The sequence below is a fragment of the Schistocerca piceifrons genome, chromosome 2, assembly GCF_021461385.2.
Source record: "Schistocerca piceifrons isolate TAMUIC-IGC-003096 chromosome 2, iqSchPice1.1, whole genome shotgun sequence".
Classification (NCBI taxonomy): domain Eukaryota; kingdom Metazoa; phylum Arthropoda; class Insecta; order Orthoptera; family Acrididae; genus Schistocerca; species Schistocerca piceifrons.
The window spans coordinates 262,360,787-262,376,180 of record NC_060139.1 but is presented as its reverse complement, the minus strand read 5'-3'; the positions used below and the strand labels follow the sequence as shown (position 1 = coordinate 262,376,180).

General features: G+C 45.2%; 1 protein-coding gene across 1 annotated transcript in view; it reads right to left on the bottom strand.

Moving 5' to 3' along the window:
* Positions 1–15,394, bottom strand: part of LOC124775313 (frizzled-4) — a 473,590-nt gene that overhangs the window by 347,558 nt on the left and 110,638 nt on the right. Inside the window, exon 2 of the mRNA XM_047250148.1 lies at positions 6,865–7,286. Coding sequence (XP_047106104.1) covers positions 6,865–7,286 — 422 coding nt within the window. The remainder of the gene's footprint in view (positions 1–6,864; positions 7,287–15,394) is intronic.

Genomic DNA, 15,394 nt, shown 5'->3' with positions numbered 1-15,394 from the left:
CACGTTTCTTATGATAAATTTGGATAATGTATATTTTACTAACAGTGAAATAGTTCCATCTTTATGCTCTGTAGTAGTCACAAAAATGTGAAGTGTTTACTGGATGATGGAAACAAACATTTCTCTTTCACCAGGCAGACCTGTTAAAACAAAAATCAATTAATTCTCTCACTTCACAATAATTACTAATTTTATTTAGACGGAATTCGGATGGGGTAAGAACTGGGCGTGGCCCTTGTTATTCTGTATATTGTGCGGCGTACCAGACATACTTGATCAATTCGCAAAACGTGGAGATGCAAACTGACAATGTACAAATGACTAAAATTTACCAATACTGTTCCGCTGATAGAGCTGAAATAACGAAGAACTACCGGAAATTATGTTGTCAGACAGTTTTCTATAAAGTGCGTTACACTATTCAATTTTTTTTTTCATCAAGAGGTTGAATTACACAGTTCCGGGTGGAACCCGAATTATATTAAGTCTTTTCGTTGTCCTCCTAAAGACAGGGGTGTCTTTATGTCCAGACCGAGAGTACAAGAAAACCAACGCATTATTTTCTGAAACTTGTAAGAAGACGTTTGGGTCCATAGCTAAGGAATGGCTCTTACAACTCTATAGTTTTTGCTGGTCTAATAAGACGGTACCTACAACATAGCTGAAGGCCAAGGCAGTAGCTATCCCACAGCCAGGTAGATCAAGAGATGGTGCCAAGAACTATCGTCCAGTATCGCTGTTGAGTTGCCCTTGCAAACTATATGAACGTCTTGTCTTGAATAAAATAGGACCACAACTAGAAAGTCAAATCATTCCACAACAAGCAGGTTTCAGACCCGGTAACTCTTGCACTGGCCAGGTCATCTGCCTAACACAATAAATGGGGGACGGTTTTGAGAAGGGAGAAAAAACTGGTGTGGTGTTTGTCGACTTATTAGCAGCATACACGATAAAACACAAAATCCTCCTGGGAAAAAATTTTCAAAATGACGGAAAACCACCATCTTACTGAAGTTGTGAGAACACTCATCTCCAACAGAAGATACTATGTGGAATTTCAAGAGCAAAGAAATCGCTGGAGGAACCAGAAGAATGGGCTCCGCCAGTGCGGACGGTATTTGCTTCGTGATACATTACCCGTGTTAAAATGGACCGTTTACCAATTGCGGAAAAGGTCGAAATCGTATTGATATATGGCTATTGTGATCAAAATGCCCAACGGGCGTGTGCTATGTATGCTGCTCGGTATCCTGGACGACATCATCCAAGTGTCCGGACCGTTCGCCGGATAGTTACGTTATTTAAGGAAACAGGAAGCGTTCAGCCACATGTGAAACGTCAACCACGACCTGCAGTAAATGATGATGCCCAAGTAGGTGTTTTAGATGCTGTCGCGGCTAATCCGCACATCAGTAGCAGACAAATTGCGCGAGAGTCGGAAATCTCAAAAACGTCGGTGTTGAGAATGCTATATCAACATCGATTGCATCCGTACCATATTTCTAAGCACCAGGAGTTGCATGGCGATGACTCTGAACGTCGTGTACAGTTCTGCCATGGGGCACAAAAGAAATTACGGGACGATGAGAGATTTTTTGGACGCATTCTGTTTAGCGACGAAGCGTCATTCACCAACAGTGGTAACGTAAACCGGCATAATATGCACTATTGGGCAACGGAAAAGCCACGATGGCTGCGACAAGTGGAACATCAGCGACCATGGCGGGTGAATGTATGGTGCGGCATTATGGGAGGAAGGATAATTGGCCCCCACTTTATCGATGGCAATCTAAATGGTGCAATGTATGCTGATTTCCTACGTAATGTTCTACCGATGTTACTACAAGATGTTTCACTGCATGTCGGAATGGCGATGTACTTCCAACATGATGGATGTCCGGCACATAGCTCGCGTGCGGTTGAAGCGGTATCGAAAAGCATATTTCATGACAGGTGGATTGGTTGTGGAAGCTCCATACCATGGCCCGCACGTTCAACGGATTTGACGTCCCCGGATTTCTTTCTGTGGGGAAAGTTGAAGGATATTTGCCATCGTGAACCACCGACAACGCCTGACAACATGCGTCAGCGCATTGTCAATGCATGTGCGAACATTACGGAAGGCGAACTACTCGCTGTTGAGAGGAATGTCGTTACACGTATTGCCATTGAGGTTGACGGACATCATTTTCAGCATTTATTGTATTAACGTGCTATTCATAGATAATCACGCTGTAACAGCATGCGTTCTCAGAAATGATAAGTTCACAAAGGTACATGTATCACATTGGAACAACCGAAATAAAATGTTCAAACGTACCTACGTTCTGTATTTTAATTTTAAAAAACCACCTGTTACCAACTGTTCGTCTAAAATTGTGAGCCATAGCGCCATCTGGCGGGCCAACCATAGCGCCATCCCCCTACAAGCTAGACAAGTTTCGTTCTTTGTAGTTTTTTCGTTTGACGCTTATTTCGTGAGATATTTGGCCCGGTCACTGTCAATGGACCACCCTGTATAGCCTATTAATTAATTACAGATGTAGCTCAGACATGATTAAATAAATAATATCACAGATTGTAGTTATCTTATAATTGGCTTGTTCACGGATTTATGCTTACTGGAACATCTTCCTTCTCCTATCATATACTTTCACTCTGCCAGATTTCGCTGTTATATTTGATCCTCCTGTAGATACAACAACAAATTTTTATCACTAAAAGTTTTCAAAGATCTCAGGAATTACCTTAAATGGAAAAGAATTATTTCTTCATTTAATGTGCATCACTGGAATGAGATAAACAAGATTTCTTTCTGTTACACTTATTTTAAAAGAAATAACAACCCACTTTCATGTTCAATAAATTTAGATTAATTTGTTAATGGTCTAATTGTATGTCAAAGTGAGGTGGGAGGTGGAGGGAGCGAATGTTCTCGAATTTGTTCGTGACTCAACCTATTCTGATTTCATTCCTTTAATCAAGGAATGTTAATAAAAGGAATGGATTAGCTCCTGACACACTGCAAGTCAAATGGAGAAAGCATTTTTCATTGTTTCCAGCCAATCTGCTACATAAAGCAGAGTGTATGTATGTGTGTATTTCCAGGATGAATTTCAACCAAATCTAGCACAGAAACGCCAGACTTCATGAGTGTCAGCACTGTTGTGTTGTAAACTCCTAGCTCTGGCAGGAGCAGGCATACAGGGAAAACATATTTTCCCAGTCCCTGGCATAGAGGCTATCATGAGAGGCAAATTGTGTGAAAACAGTATTGGCCTACCAGATCAACCAACTTTGCTGGGCAGCCTACATATCAGGGCCAAAAAACAGTTTTCTGGGCCCTAACATGTAGGCTGCCCTGCATTACAGGTGCATTGTGTTGAATTAGCATCGACCTGTTTTGCATGGCGGCCTGTACGTCAGGAACAGATAAATGATATTGAAGCTCCTGACGTGTAGCCTGCCCTGCATGACAGGCATGTTGTAGGTCTAGTATCAGTCTGCTTTACTGAACTGTGCCGGCCGGGGTGGCCGAGCGGTTCTAGGCGCTACAGTTTGGAACTGCGCGACCGCTACGGTCGCAGGTTCGAATCCTGCCTCGGGCATGGATGTGTGTGATGTCCTTAGGTTAGTTAGGTTTAAGTAGTTCTAAGTTCTAGGGGACTGATGACCTTAGAAGTTAAGTCCCGTAGTGCTCAGAGCCATTGGAACCATTTACTGAACTGTGTTGTAGGGGCTGCATGTGGTGACAAGCATGGCTGTGGGCAGGTTGAGATAGATAGAGGGGGGGGGGGGGATGGACAGAGTGAGGGGCAGGAGGAAATGGACAGACAGAGGTGAGGAGTGGGAGGTGCACATGGCAGGTGGAAGGTGAAGAGGGGTAGTGGGCAGGTAGAAAAGAAGAGGGGGAGGTGGAGATGGAATAGTGGAAAGGGAGGAAGATATGGTCGGAGGAAAGGGGGAGGAAGATGTGGTAAGATAGAGGTGGTGGAGGAAATGGACAAAGAGAGAGGGAGGAGGAGATTAAGGGACAGGCAGAGTGGGGAGGATGAGTTGGACAGACAGAGGAGGCAGAGGTGGACACAGAGAGGGGGAGGAGGAGGTGACATGTGTCGAACGCACATGTGGGCTGAACTGCGGGGAAATCGCTAATAAATAAATAAAAATAGCTTTGAGCCCACAGTATTTCAGTCAAAAACCCTTGTACGAAGTATTCTGATTTCTCCAGAATACTTTATCTACATTTCAGTTGATTCTGTACAGAGTTTGTTTTTTCCATCTCTTATCAGATAAGTCGTCATAACATTATAAAAGAAAAAGAAATGGTCAACGTATGAAATTTCGTGGGAGGTGTAGTTCTGCCTAAGAAAGTAAACTATATAACAAAATACGAAATTTTACAGCGCGTTTTCAGTTCTCTGTCCTTTCTCACATCGACTTAGCTTTAATTGTGGGGGAGTCGATGCCGATGGCATTTACTTCTGTGTGAATGACCGACACTTCAAAAGCATTTGTTCATACACTTTCTGCATACGCTATAGTGCTGCTGCCATTAAAATACCATATTTGTAGCAGCCTGGATGCAATGACATCCACATTTCTCTCATTACCATTCCTGCACAATGTTGGATCAGTGCTTCGCGCCTGGATTCCGGAACAAGGCGAGTGTCCAGTACGTCAAACGGGAATTAAGAGATCTCCGGCGCAGGGGGCAGAAGAAGTTGAGCAGCAGCAGGAGGCGTGGAAAGCTCGATCAAAACTGCATCGAATCGATTGCGGACGGCCATCATGGCATCTGGCACGCCGCTCCGCCACGGTGATTACCCACAGTGCTGCGCGCGCCACAAAAAAAAGCCGACGATGGCCCGGTGCGCCGTGGTACTGCGCACAGGTGAGACAGGGCTGGCGCGCATGCGCACAGCAGAGCGGATGCCCGGCCGTAATTGTAAAGACAAACAGTGGCCGGACAGCCGAGCAGCGCTGCGGCTTTTTGTCGACCGCGCCGCGGGTCGACGCGCCTCGCTATCCACTATCGATAATGACGCCCGTGGCGAGGTGCAGCCATCACAGGCGCGCCGCGGCTGTTACACTTTGCCGATAATTTAAAATAATCTCCTCGTGCTCCTTTTTTCCGCGCGCCGTGCTGATGGCGAGGCGAAACTTGTTTGCTTTTAACGGCGAACGAACGGTGAGATCCGCGTGCTCGATGCGCGCGCCGCTTCCTATCGTAATTTATTCGGGGCCCGACGGGACGCGACGAGACGTGGTGGGATGGTTTGAAGAGGAGAGGGAACTGCACGGCCCGGCACAGCGGGAATCGGCTTTCCTCTTTCGTGGTCGCTACCTACTGAGTACCCTGTGCTACTTCTGTACAAAGTGGAGCTCTATTAAGAAAACGACCGGAAACTCCTAAGGCAACAAGCTAGCGCAAAAGTGGTCTGCGTTTTCGATCATTTTTAGTTTGTTTTATACAGGCTTCGTGAAACTGTGTGTTCAGAACTAGAACGATACTGTAATTTGTCCTGCTTCACAAGAGAGGAGCCAGGTAATATATGTATGGACTCAATAACGGAAAAGACAATACTAAAATTACGACCAACTGCACGGAAACACGAGTGGACTTCTAAATGGAGGTTGCACGTTATTATTATGGTAGGTCAATTAAGTTTCAATGAACGCTGCACTACAATTCAGAGTGACACAGATACATGACACTGTTCTTCAACGCAGTCACGAAGATTCGGAAAAAAATGGTTGGAACGTTGTACCAACTGGTCAATTCTGTACGATGAAAATCCACACCATAATCACGGAGCAATTCGAGAACAGTTGTGTGAACGTCTCATAGCTGGAAAATGTCCCCTCCTCCCCCCAAGTCGGACGAAAAGATGGGAGTGACAAAGTGCAAGAGCTGGATTTTGCTGTTAGCATCAGCCACGTTTGTGCGGCCTTGATCAAGGTTTCCTTGCTACTCTCAAAAATGTATACCTAGGCATGTCTCTCCTCGCCATTTAAGATTTGTGAGGTGACAGAAAGAATAGGTAAATATGTACTTGAGAGCAAAATTGAACTGTCTGAAGGCTGAGTTTTTCCTGTAATGTTAATGTGGTAGGAGCCATATATGAGTCAATTATTGTTTGGACAACGTTTTTTGCCATCTTGGCAAAATGATGTAAATGTAATTTTTACGAAATTTAGAGGGACTGTTAAAGGACCTGTTAAATGTCTCATATTAAAGGAATTTGTGTGCTTATTCCAAAACTGGTGTTAGATTTTTGAATCTGTAATATTACCAAAGTTGTTTAGAATTTAATATTACGATTAAAATTTTATTTGCATTAATTCATGTTATGTGTGTGGGTTACAGTTGTATGTGTAAAGCATGATCGTTTTTTTTCTCTAACATTAGTTGAATGAACGTTACTTCTGAAAACAATCGTTTAATGTAATTACAGTATTGCTTCATATTTCATTACTACGTGACACAGTTTTACAATTAACCTAATGTGTATGTCTCCTATGAAATTAGAATGATCTGTGACTAGTATCGTTCGTCAGTTCAAGGTAGCAAAGTATGACGTGATGAATTAAACTGGTTTCAGCATTCGAAATGGAGCTTTCTTACAGGGATCTTAAAATACAATATCAGAAGGACTCTTACGATATCTACTGAATCAACAATGTTGTTATAAACATGTCTTATAAAATGAAAATGGAATATACGCAATGTCAATTTAGTTTAGGTTCTAAGAGCCTGTCGTTAGGTGTCTGCGATCGACTTTGTTCCAATAATCGATAGTACATTATGAAGCGACTGTGCGTTCTCATTTAGGCCAGGTGTGAGCAGAGCGCGCTACTGACCAGACGGAGGCGGCGGTGCCGAAGTAGTAGAGGAGCAGGAAGACGACGGCGCAGTTGGCGTTGGCCAGCCCGTCGCGCGTCATGAGCAGCGCGTGGGCGGCGCTGCAGGCGACGGCGCGCCGCCCCGCCGCCGCCCGCACCGCCCAGCCGACGGCGCACAGGTTGTGCGACAGCGCCAGGAAGGCGACGGCTGGCGGCGAGCGCGCCGACGCCGCCCCCGAGGAGCCGGCGCCGCCCCCGCCCTGCCGGCCGCGGCCGCCGCCCCCGCCGCCCACCAGCGTCAGCGCCGCCCCCAGCGACGCGGCGAAGCCCACCGCCGCCCAGCCGGTGGCCCACGCCTCGGCCAGCCGCTTCTCGGCCGCCGCCCACGCCACGTCCGCGTCGCACGCCGGCTGGCAGCGCGACGGCACGCCGGGAGGGCCCTGCAACACGACCGAGGGGTTTAGACATCACAGTGGCGGCTCACAAAGAGCGAACTACGGGAGATCTTGGAGCAGGACTTACACGAAAGACAATGATAAACTTTTAGTTAGAGTTAAATACACTACTCGCCATTAAAATTGCTACACCAAGAAGAAATGCAGATGATAAACGAGTATTCATTGGACAAATATATTATACTAGAACTGACATGTGATTACATTTTCACGCAATTTGGGTGCAGAGATCCTGAGTAATCAGTACCCCGAACAACCACCTCTGGCCGTAACAACGGCCTTGAAACGCCTGGGCATTGAGTCAAACAGAGCTTGGATGGCGTGTACAGGTACAGTTGCCCATGCAGCTTCAACACGATACCACAGTTCATCAAGAGCAGTGACTGGCGTATTGTAACGAGCCAGTTGCTCGGCCACCATTGACCAGACGTTTTGAATTGGTGAGAGATCTGGAGAATGTGCTGGGCAGGGCAGCAGTCGAACATTTTCTGTATCCAGAAAGGCCCGTACAGGACCTGCAACATGCGGTCGTACATTATCCTGCTCAAATGTAGGGTGTCGCAGGGATCAAATGAAGGATAGAGCCACGGGTCGTAACACATCTGAAAAGTAACGTCCACTGTTCTAAGTGCCGTCAATGTGAACAAGAGGTGATCGAGACGTGTAACCAATGGCACCCCATACCATCACGCCAGGTGATACGCCAGTATGGCGATGACGAATACACGCTTCCAATGTGCGTTCACCGCGATGTCGCCAAACACGGATGCGAACACCATGATGCTGTAAACAGAACCTGGATTCATCCGAATAAATGACGCTCTACCATTCGTATACCCAGGTTCGTCGTTGAGTACACCATCGCAGGCGCTCCTGTCTGTGATGCAGCGTCAAGGGTAACCGCAGGCATGGTCTCCGACCTGGTAGCCCATGCTGCTGCAAACATCGTCGAACTGTTCGTGCAGATGATTGTTGTCTTGCAAACGTCCCCATCTGTTGACTCAGGGATCGAGACGTGGCTGCACGATACATTACAGCCGTGCGGTTAAGATGCCTGTCATCTCGACTGCTAGGGATACGAGGCCGTTGGGATCCAGCACGCCGTTCCGTATTACCCTCATGAACCCATCGACTCCCTATTCTGCTAACAGTCATTGGATCTCGACCAACGCGAGCAGCAATGTCGCGATACGATAACCCGCAATCGCGATAGGCTACAATCCGACCTTTAACAAAGTCGGAAACGTGATGGGACGCATTTCTCCTCCTTACACGAGGCATCACAACAACGTTTCACCAGGCAACGCCGGTCAACTGCTGTTCGTGTATGAGAAATCGGTTGGAGACTTTCCTCATGTCAGCAGGCTGTAGGCGTCGCCACCGGCGCCAACCTTGTGTGAATGCTCTGAAAAGCTAATCATTTGCATATGACAGCATCTTCTTCCTGTCGGTTAAATTTCGCGTTTGTAGTACATCTTCATGGCGTAGCAATTTTAATGGCCAGTTGTGTATTTAATATGCTGTTTGTTTGCAGTCGTCCTACACACTGAAATCCCAGCGCCACAGCACCCTGGCACGCCACAGCAGGAGCCCAAACAAAACGGCGCAGTTCACTTATAAGGTGGTTTATCTTACCACAATCTACACTGAAGCGCCAAAGTAACTGGTATAGGTAGGCAGATTCAAATACAGAGATATGTGTAACAGGCAGAAGACGGCGCTACGGTTGTCAACGCCTATATTAGAAAACGAGTATTTGGCGCAGATGTTAGATTGACTGCTAGAATGGCAGGTTATCAAGCTTTAAGTGAGTTTGAACGCCGGCCGGTGTGGCCGAGCGGTTCTAGGCGCTTCAGTGTGGAACCGCGCGACCGCTACGGTCGCAGGTTCGAATCCTGCCTCGGGCATGGATGTGTGTGATGTCCTTAGGTTAGTTAGGTTTAAGTAGTTGTAAGTTCTAGGGGACTGTCTCCTCGGATATTAAGCCCCATAGTGCTCAGAGCCATTTGAACTGTTTGATTTGAGTTTGAACGTGGTGTTAGTCGGCGCACTAGCGATGGGACACAGGATCTCAGAGGTAGCGGTGAATTGGGAATTTACTCGTACGACCATATCTCGAGTGTACTATGAATATCAGGAACCCGGTAAAACATCAAATCTCCGACGTCGCTGCGGCTGGAAAAAGATCCTGCAAGAACGGGACCACGGAAACAACGACGACTGAAGAGAATCGTTCAGAAGTGCAATCCTTCCGCAAATTGCTGCACATTTCAATGCTGGGCCATCAAAAAGTTTCAGCGTGCGAACCATTCCACGAAACATCATCGATATGCGCTTTAGGAGCCGAAGACCCACTCGTGCACTCTTGATGACTCCACGACACAGAGGTTTACACCTCACCAGGGCCCGTCAACACCGACATTCGAGTGTTTATGACTGGAAACATGTTGCCTGGTCGGACGAGTCTGTTTTCAAATTGTGTCTAGCGGATGAACGTGTACCGGTATCGAGACAGCCTAATGAATCCATGGACGTTGCATGTCAGGAGGGGACTGTTCAAGCTGGTGGGGGCTCTGTACTGGAGTCGGAGGTATGCAGTTGGAGTAATATGGGACCCCTGATACGTCTAGATACGACTTTGACAGGTGACACGTACGGAAGCATCCTGTCTGATCACTTGCATCCATTAATGTCCATTGTGCATTCCGACAGACTTGGGCAATTCCAGCAGGACAATGCGACACCCTACACGTCCAGAATTGCTATAGCGTGGCTCCAGGAACACTCTTCTGAATTTAAACACTTCCCCTCTCCACGAAACTCCCCAGACATGAATATTATTGAGCATATCTTGAATGTATTACAACGTGCTTTTCATAAGCAATCTCCACCCACTCGTACTCTTACGGATTTATGGACAGCCATGCAGGATTCATGGCGTCAGCTTCCTTCTGGATGTTTCAGATGTTAGTCGAGTACATGCTACGTCGTGTCTTGCGGCACTTCTGCGTGCTCGCGGGGGGCCTACACGATATTACGCAGTTGTACCAGTTTCTTTGGCTCTTCAGTGTAGATTACTTCTTTAGCCGTCTGGATTAGCTTCACAAAAACGTAAAGAGCAAGCTGTTTGACGTAATGTTAATAAGACTGTCATTCGGCGTTTTACAACAGCGCCCTCTCTAGTACCCAACATTTCTCCTCTTTTCATTCTTCACACAAACATGGTTCGACACCTGTAAGTCATCTTCCGAAGATCTTATTTTATTTCTGTAAAATATGTCGACACATGTTTGTATAAGGAACAAAAAAACCGAAAAACATTGTCTTTTGGTTTCCTCGAAATACACAATTTAAAAAATAGAATAAAAAGGAACATCCTCTGACTCTATATATTTCTCAACTGATTTGCTCCATCTGTTTGTATGGATCCACCATCTCTAACTCAGAGATAAACACATTTTGCGTCGCAGAGGTCGATAGTATGCACAATGGATAGTCAAGCGCAGCGAGCGCTAAGTGAGTGTAGGTGACAGCAGTCCGGGCGTAGCCGTCGGTGAGTGCGCTTATCGCGGTTGTAATGGCGCGAAAAGTATCCCGTGATATATCGGATGAGAGTGCCCCACCGGCACCGCTTCACTCTCAGTAAAACATAACACCAAATCGTGACAAGTAGTGTTATTGACGAAAGTTCAAAAAAGTTTATGGAGCGTGAAAGTCCGCGTTCGCGTCAACCACGCCGGCCACACCTTGGTTTGCAATGAGGATTGTGTGTGCTAATTCTTGCTACAGCGTGTGACGACATATCAAAGTACTGACCCGTGTCGAGATTAACCGTAAATAGAAGTGTAAGACGAAAGTAGCGTCTGCCTCACATTGTCTCTAACCACAATATATCGCTCAAATAGTGTAAAATACTGCAAAAACCCCTCTCGATTGTGTTTGGCATTGTTGAGCAGCATCATTCTGAATGAAAACAGCTCACAAAACAGCTAAACCCGATCATCACTATTCTTTTAGGTAACGGTTACATAAAAATAGGAACTTGGCTGCTGTTCGGTATACAACCGACGAAATTTTATCGGCAGTGTTTCGTTTTCTGTCGCAGCAATTCATTAAGTCATTTGAAGCGCCCTATTCCGAATGTTTTCTGAAATGAGCATACTTAACGTACATTGTTATTTATTTCATGCACTACCCTATACATTGTCAGGTCTACACATGTACAACAGTCAGTAAACACTAATACACGCTGACCTCCAAGCATTCTCGTACACATCGCATTACACCTGTTGTGCAGTTCACAACAAATGTTCGAATATCCTACCGTTAATTTCAGAGCCGCCCCCCTATGAACCATGGACCTTGCCGTTGGTGGGGAGGCTTGGGTGCCTCAGCGATACAGATAGCCGTAGCGTAGGTGCAACTACAACGGAGGGGTATCTGTTGAGAGGCCAGACAAACGTGTGGTTCCTGAAGAGGGGCAGCAGCCTTTTCAGTAGTTGCAGGGGCTACAGTCTGGATGATTGACTGATCTGGACTTGTAACATTAACCAAAACGGCCTTGCTGTTCTGGTACTGCGAACGGCTGAAAGCAAGGGGAAACTACGGCCGTAATTTTTCCCGAGGGCATGCAGCATTACTGTACGGTTAAATGATGATGGCGTCCTCTTGGGTAAAATATTCCGGAGGTAAAATAGTCCCCCATTGGGATCTCCGGGCGGGGACTACTCAGGAGGACGTCGTTATCAGGAGAAAGAAAACTGGCGTTCTACGGATCGGAGCGTGGAATGTCAGATCCCTTAATCGAGCAGGTAGGTTAGAAAATTTAAAAAGGGAAATGGGTAGATTAAAGTTAGATATAATAGGAATTAGTGAAGTTCGGTGGCAGGAGGAACAAGACTTTTGGTCAGGCGAATACAGGGTTATAAATACAAAATCAAATAGGGGTAATGCAGGAGTCGAATTAATAATGAATTAAAAAAATAGGAGTGCGGGTAAGCTACTACAAACAGCATAGTGAACGCATTATTGTGGCCAAGATAGACACGAAGCCCACGCCTACTACAGTAGTACAAGTTTACATGCCAACTAGCTCTGCAGATGACGAAGAAATTTAAGAAATGTATGATGAGACAAAAGAAATTATTCAGATAGTGGAGGGAGACGAAAATTTAATAGTCATGGGTGACTGGAATTCGGTAGTAAGAAAAGGGAGAGAAGGAAACGTAGTAGATGAATACGTATTGGGGCTAAGAAATGAAAGAGGAAGCCGCCTGATAGAATTTTGCACAGAGCTTAACTTAATCATAGCTAACACTTGGTTCAAGAATCATAAAAGAAGGTTGTATACATGGAAGAAGCCTGGAGATACTGACAGGTTTCAGATAGATTATATAATGGTAAGACAGAGATTTAGGAACCAGGTTTTAAATTGTAAGACATTTCCAGGAGCAGATGTGGACTCTGACCACAATCTATTGGTTATGAACTGTAGGTTAAAACTGAAGAAACCGCAACAAGATGGGAATTTAAGGAGATGGGACCTGGATAAACTGAAAGAACCAGAGGTTGTACATAGTTTCAGGGAGAGCATAAGGGAACAATTTACAGGAATGGAGGAAAGAAATACAGTAGAAGAAGAATGGGTAGCTTTGAGAGATGAAGTAGTGAAGGCAGCAGAGGATCTGGTAGGTAAAAAGACAAGGGCTAGTAGAAATCCTTAGGTAACAGAAGAAATATTGAATTTAATTGATGAAAGGAGAAAATACAAAAATGCAGTAAATGAAGCAGGCAAAAAGGAATACAAACGTCTCAAAAATGAGATAGACAGGAAGTGCAAAATGGCTAAGCAGAGATGGCTAGAGGACAAATGCAAGGATGTAGAGGCTTATCTCACTAGGGGTAAGATAGATACTGCCTACAGGAAAATTAAAGAGACCTTTGGAGACAAGAGAACCACTTGTATGAATATCAAGAGCTCAGATGGAAACCCAGGTCTAAGCAAAGAAGGGAAAGCAGAAAGGTGGAAGGAGTATATAGAGGGTCTATACAAGGGCAATGTACTTAAGGACAATATTATGGAAATGGAAGAGGATGTGGATGAAGATGAAATGGGAGATACGATACTGCGTGAAGAGTTTGACAGAGCACTGAAAGACCTGAGTCGAAACAAGGTCCCGGGAGTAGTAATAATTCCAATCCCAAAGAAAGCAGGTGCTGAGAGATGTGAAAATTAGCGGACTATCAGTTTAATAAGTCATGGATGCAAGATACTAACGCGAATTCTTTACAGACGAATGGAAAAACTGGTAGGAGCCGACCTCGGGGAACATCAGTTTGGATTCCGTAGAAATGTTGGAACACGTGAGGCAATACTGACCCTACGACTTATCTTAGAAGCTAGATTAAGGAAAGGCAAACCTACGTTTCTAGCATTTGTAGACTTAGAGAAAGCTTTTGACAATGTTGACTGGAATACTCTCTTTCAAATTCAGAAGGTGGCAGGGGTAAAATACAGGGAGCGAAAGGCTATTTACAATTTGTACAGAAACCAGATGGCAGTTATAAGAGTCGAGGGGCATGAAAGGGAAGCAGTGGTTGGGAAGGGAGTGAGACAGGGTTGCAGCCTATCCCCGATGTTATTCAATCTGTATATTGAGCAAGCAGTGAAGGAAACAAAAGAAAAATTCGGAGTAGGTATTAAAATCCATGGAGAAGAAATAAAAACTTTGAGGTTCGCCGATGACATTGTAATTCTGTCAGAGACAGCAAAGGACTTCGAAGAGCAGTTGAACGGAATGGACAGTGTCTTGAAAGGAGGATATAAGATGAACATCAACAAAAGCAAAACGAGGATAATGGAATGTAGTCGAATTAAATCGGGTGATGCTGAGGGTATTAGATTAGGCCATGAGACGCTTAAATTAGTAAAGGAGTTTTGCTATTTGGGGAGCAAAATAACTGATGATGGTCGAAGTAGAGAGAATATAAAATGTAGATTGGCAACGGCAAGGAAAGCGTTTCTGAAGGAGAGACATTTGTTAACATCGAGTACAGATTTAAGTGTCAGGAAGTCCTTTCTGAAATTATTTGTATGGAGTGTAGCCATGTATGGAACTGAAACGTGAATGATAAATAGTTTGGACAAGAAGAGAATAGAAGCTTTCGAAATGTGGTGCTACAGAAGAATGCTGAAGATTAGATGGGTAGATCATATAACTAATGAGGAGGAATTGAATAGGATTGGGGAGAAGAGAAGTTTGTGGCACAACTTGACTAGAAGAAGGGATCGGTTGGTAGGACATGTTCTGAGGCATCAACGGATCACCAATTTAGTACTGGAGGGCAGCGTGGAGGGTAAAAATTGTAGAGGGAGACCAAGAGATGAATACACTAAACAGATTCAGAAGGATGTAGGTTGCAGTAGGTACTGGGAGATGAAGAAGCTTGCACAGGATGGAGTATCATGGAGAGCTGCATCAAACCAGTCTCAGGACTGAAGACCACAACAACAACAACAATTTCAGTGCGTTCGTGTGCTTGTGTGAGTGCCTGTGAAAGTTCTCTGATGGGGTCAGCAACGTCCATGATGCAACCAAGGAGTTCATCTCGCGTGTTCATCTTTCATATGTCGTAGTTTAATGGCACGAAGACACCCCTAGCAAAGAGGCTGAAAGCAACCAGCTATGTTTCGCCAGATAAAACGTCAAAGGGATTGAGTGGGCAAAACATATATCTGCGCACCATTAGCCCAAAAATAAACGTACATTTAATGTGTTCTACTTCGGAAACCATTCGGGAGTAGAATATAAGTCAATACGAAGTGTCTTGCTTAAACTGATCGTTCTTCTCATGTTCCGGAATACTGGCCATTTCTCCTGGAACACGCGGTATGTCACATTTCAGTAAGTGCTCCCTGGCCTGCACCTGTCTGCAGTCACATACATCTCGTCTTGTACATACCCTCTGTCATCATCTTCCTGGATCAGTCATTTCTTGCACCTTAGCAGTTGGGTCTGTAACAGGGACGTGATTGCTACGTTTGGATGTCTCCCATACTATCTTCCATTCCTCATTTGCGTCCAAATTCTCTG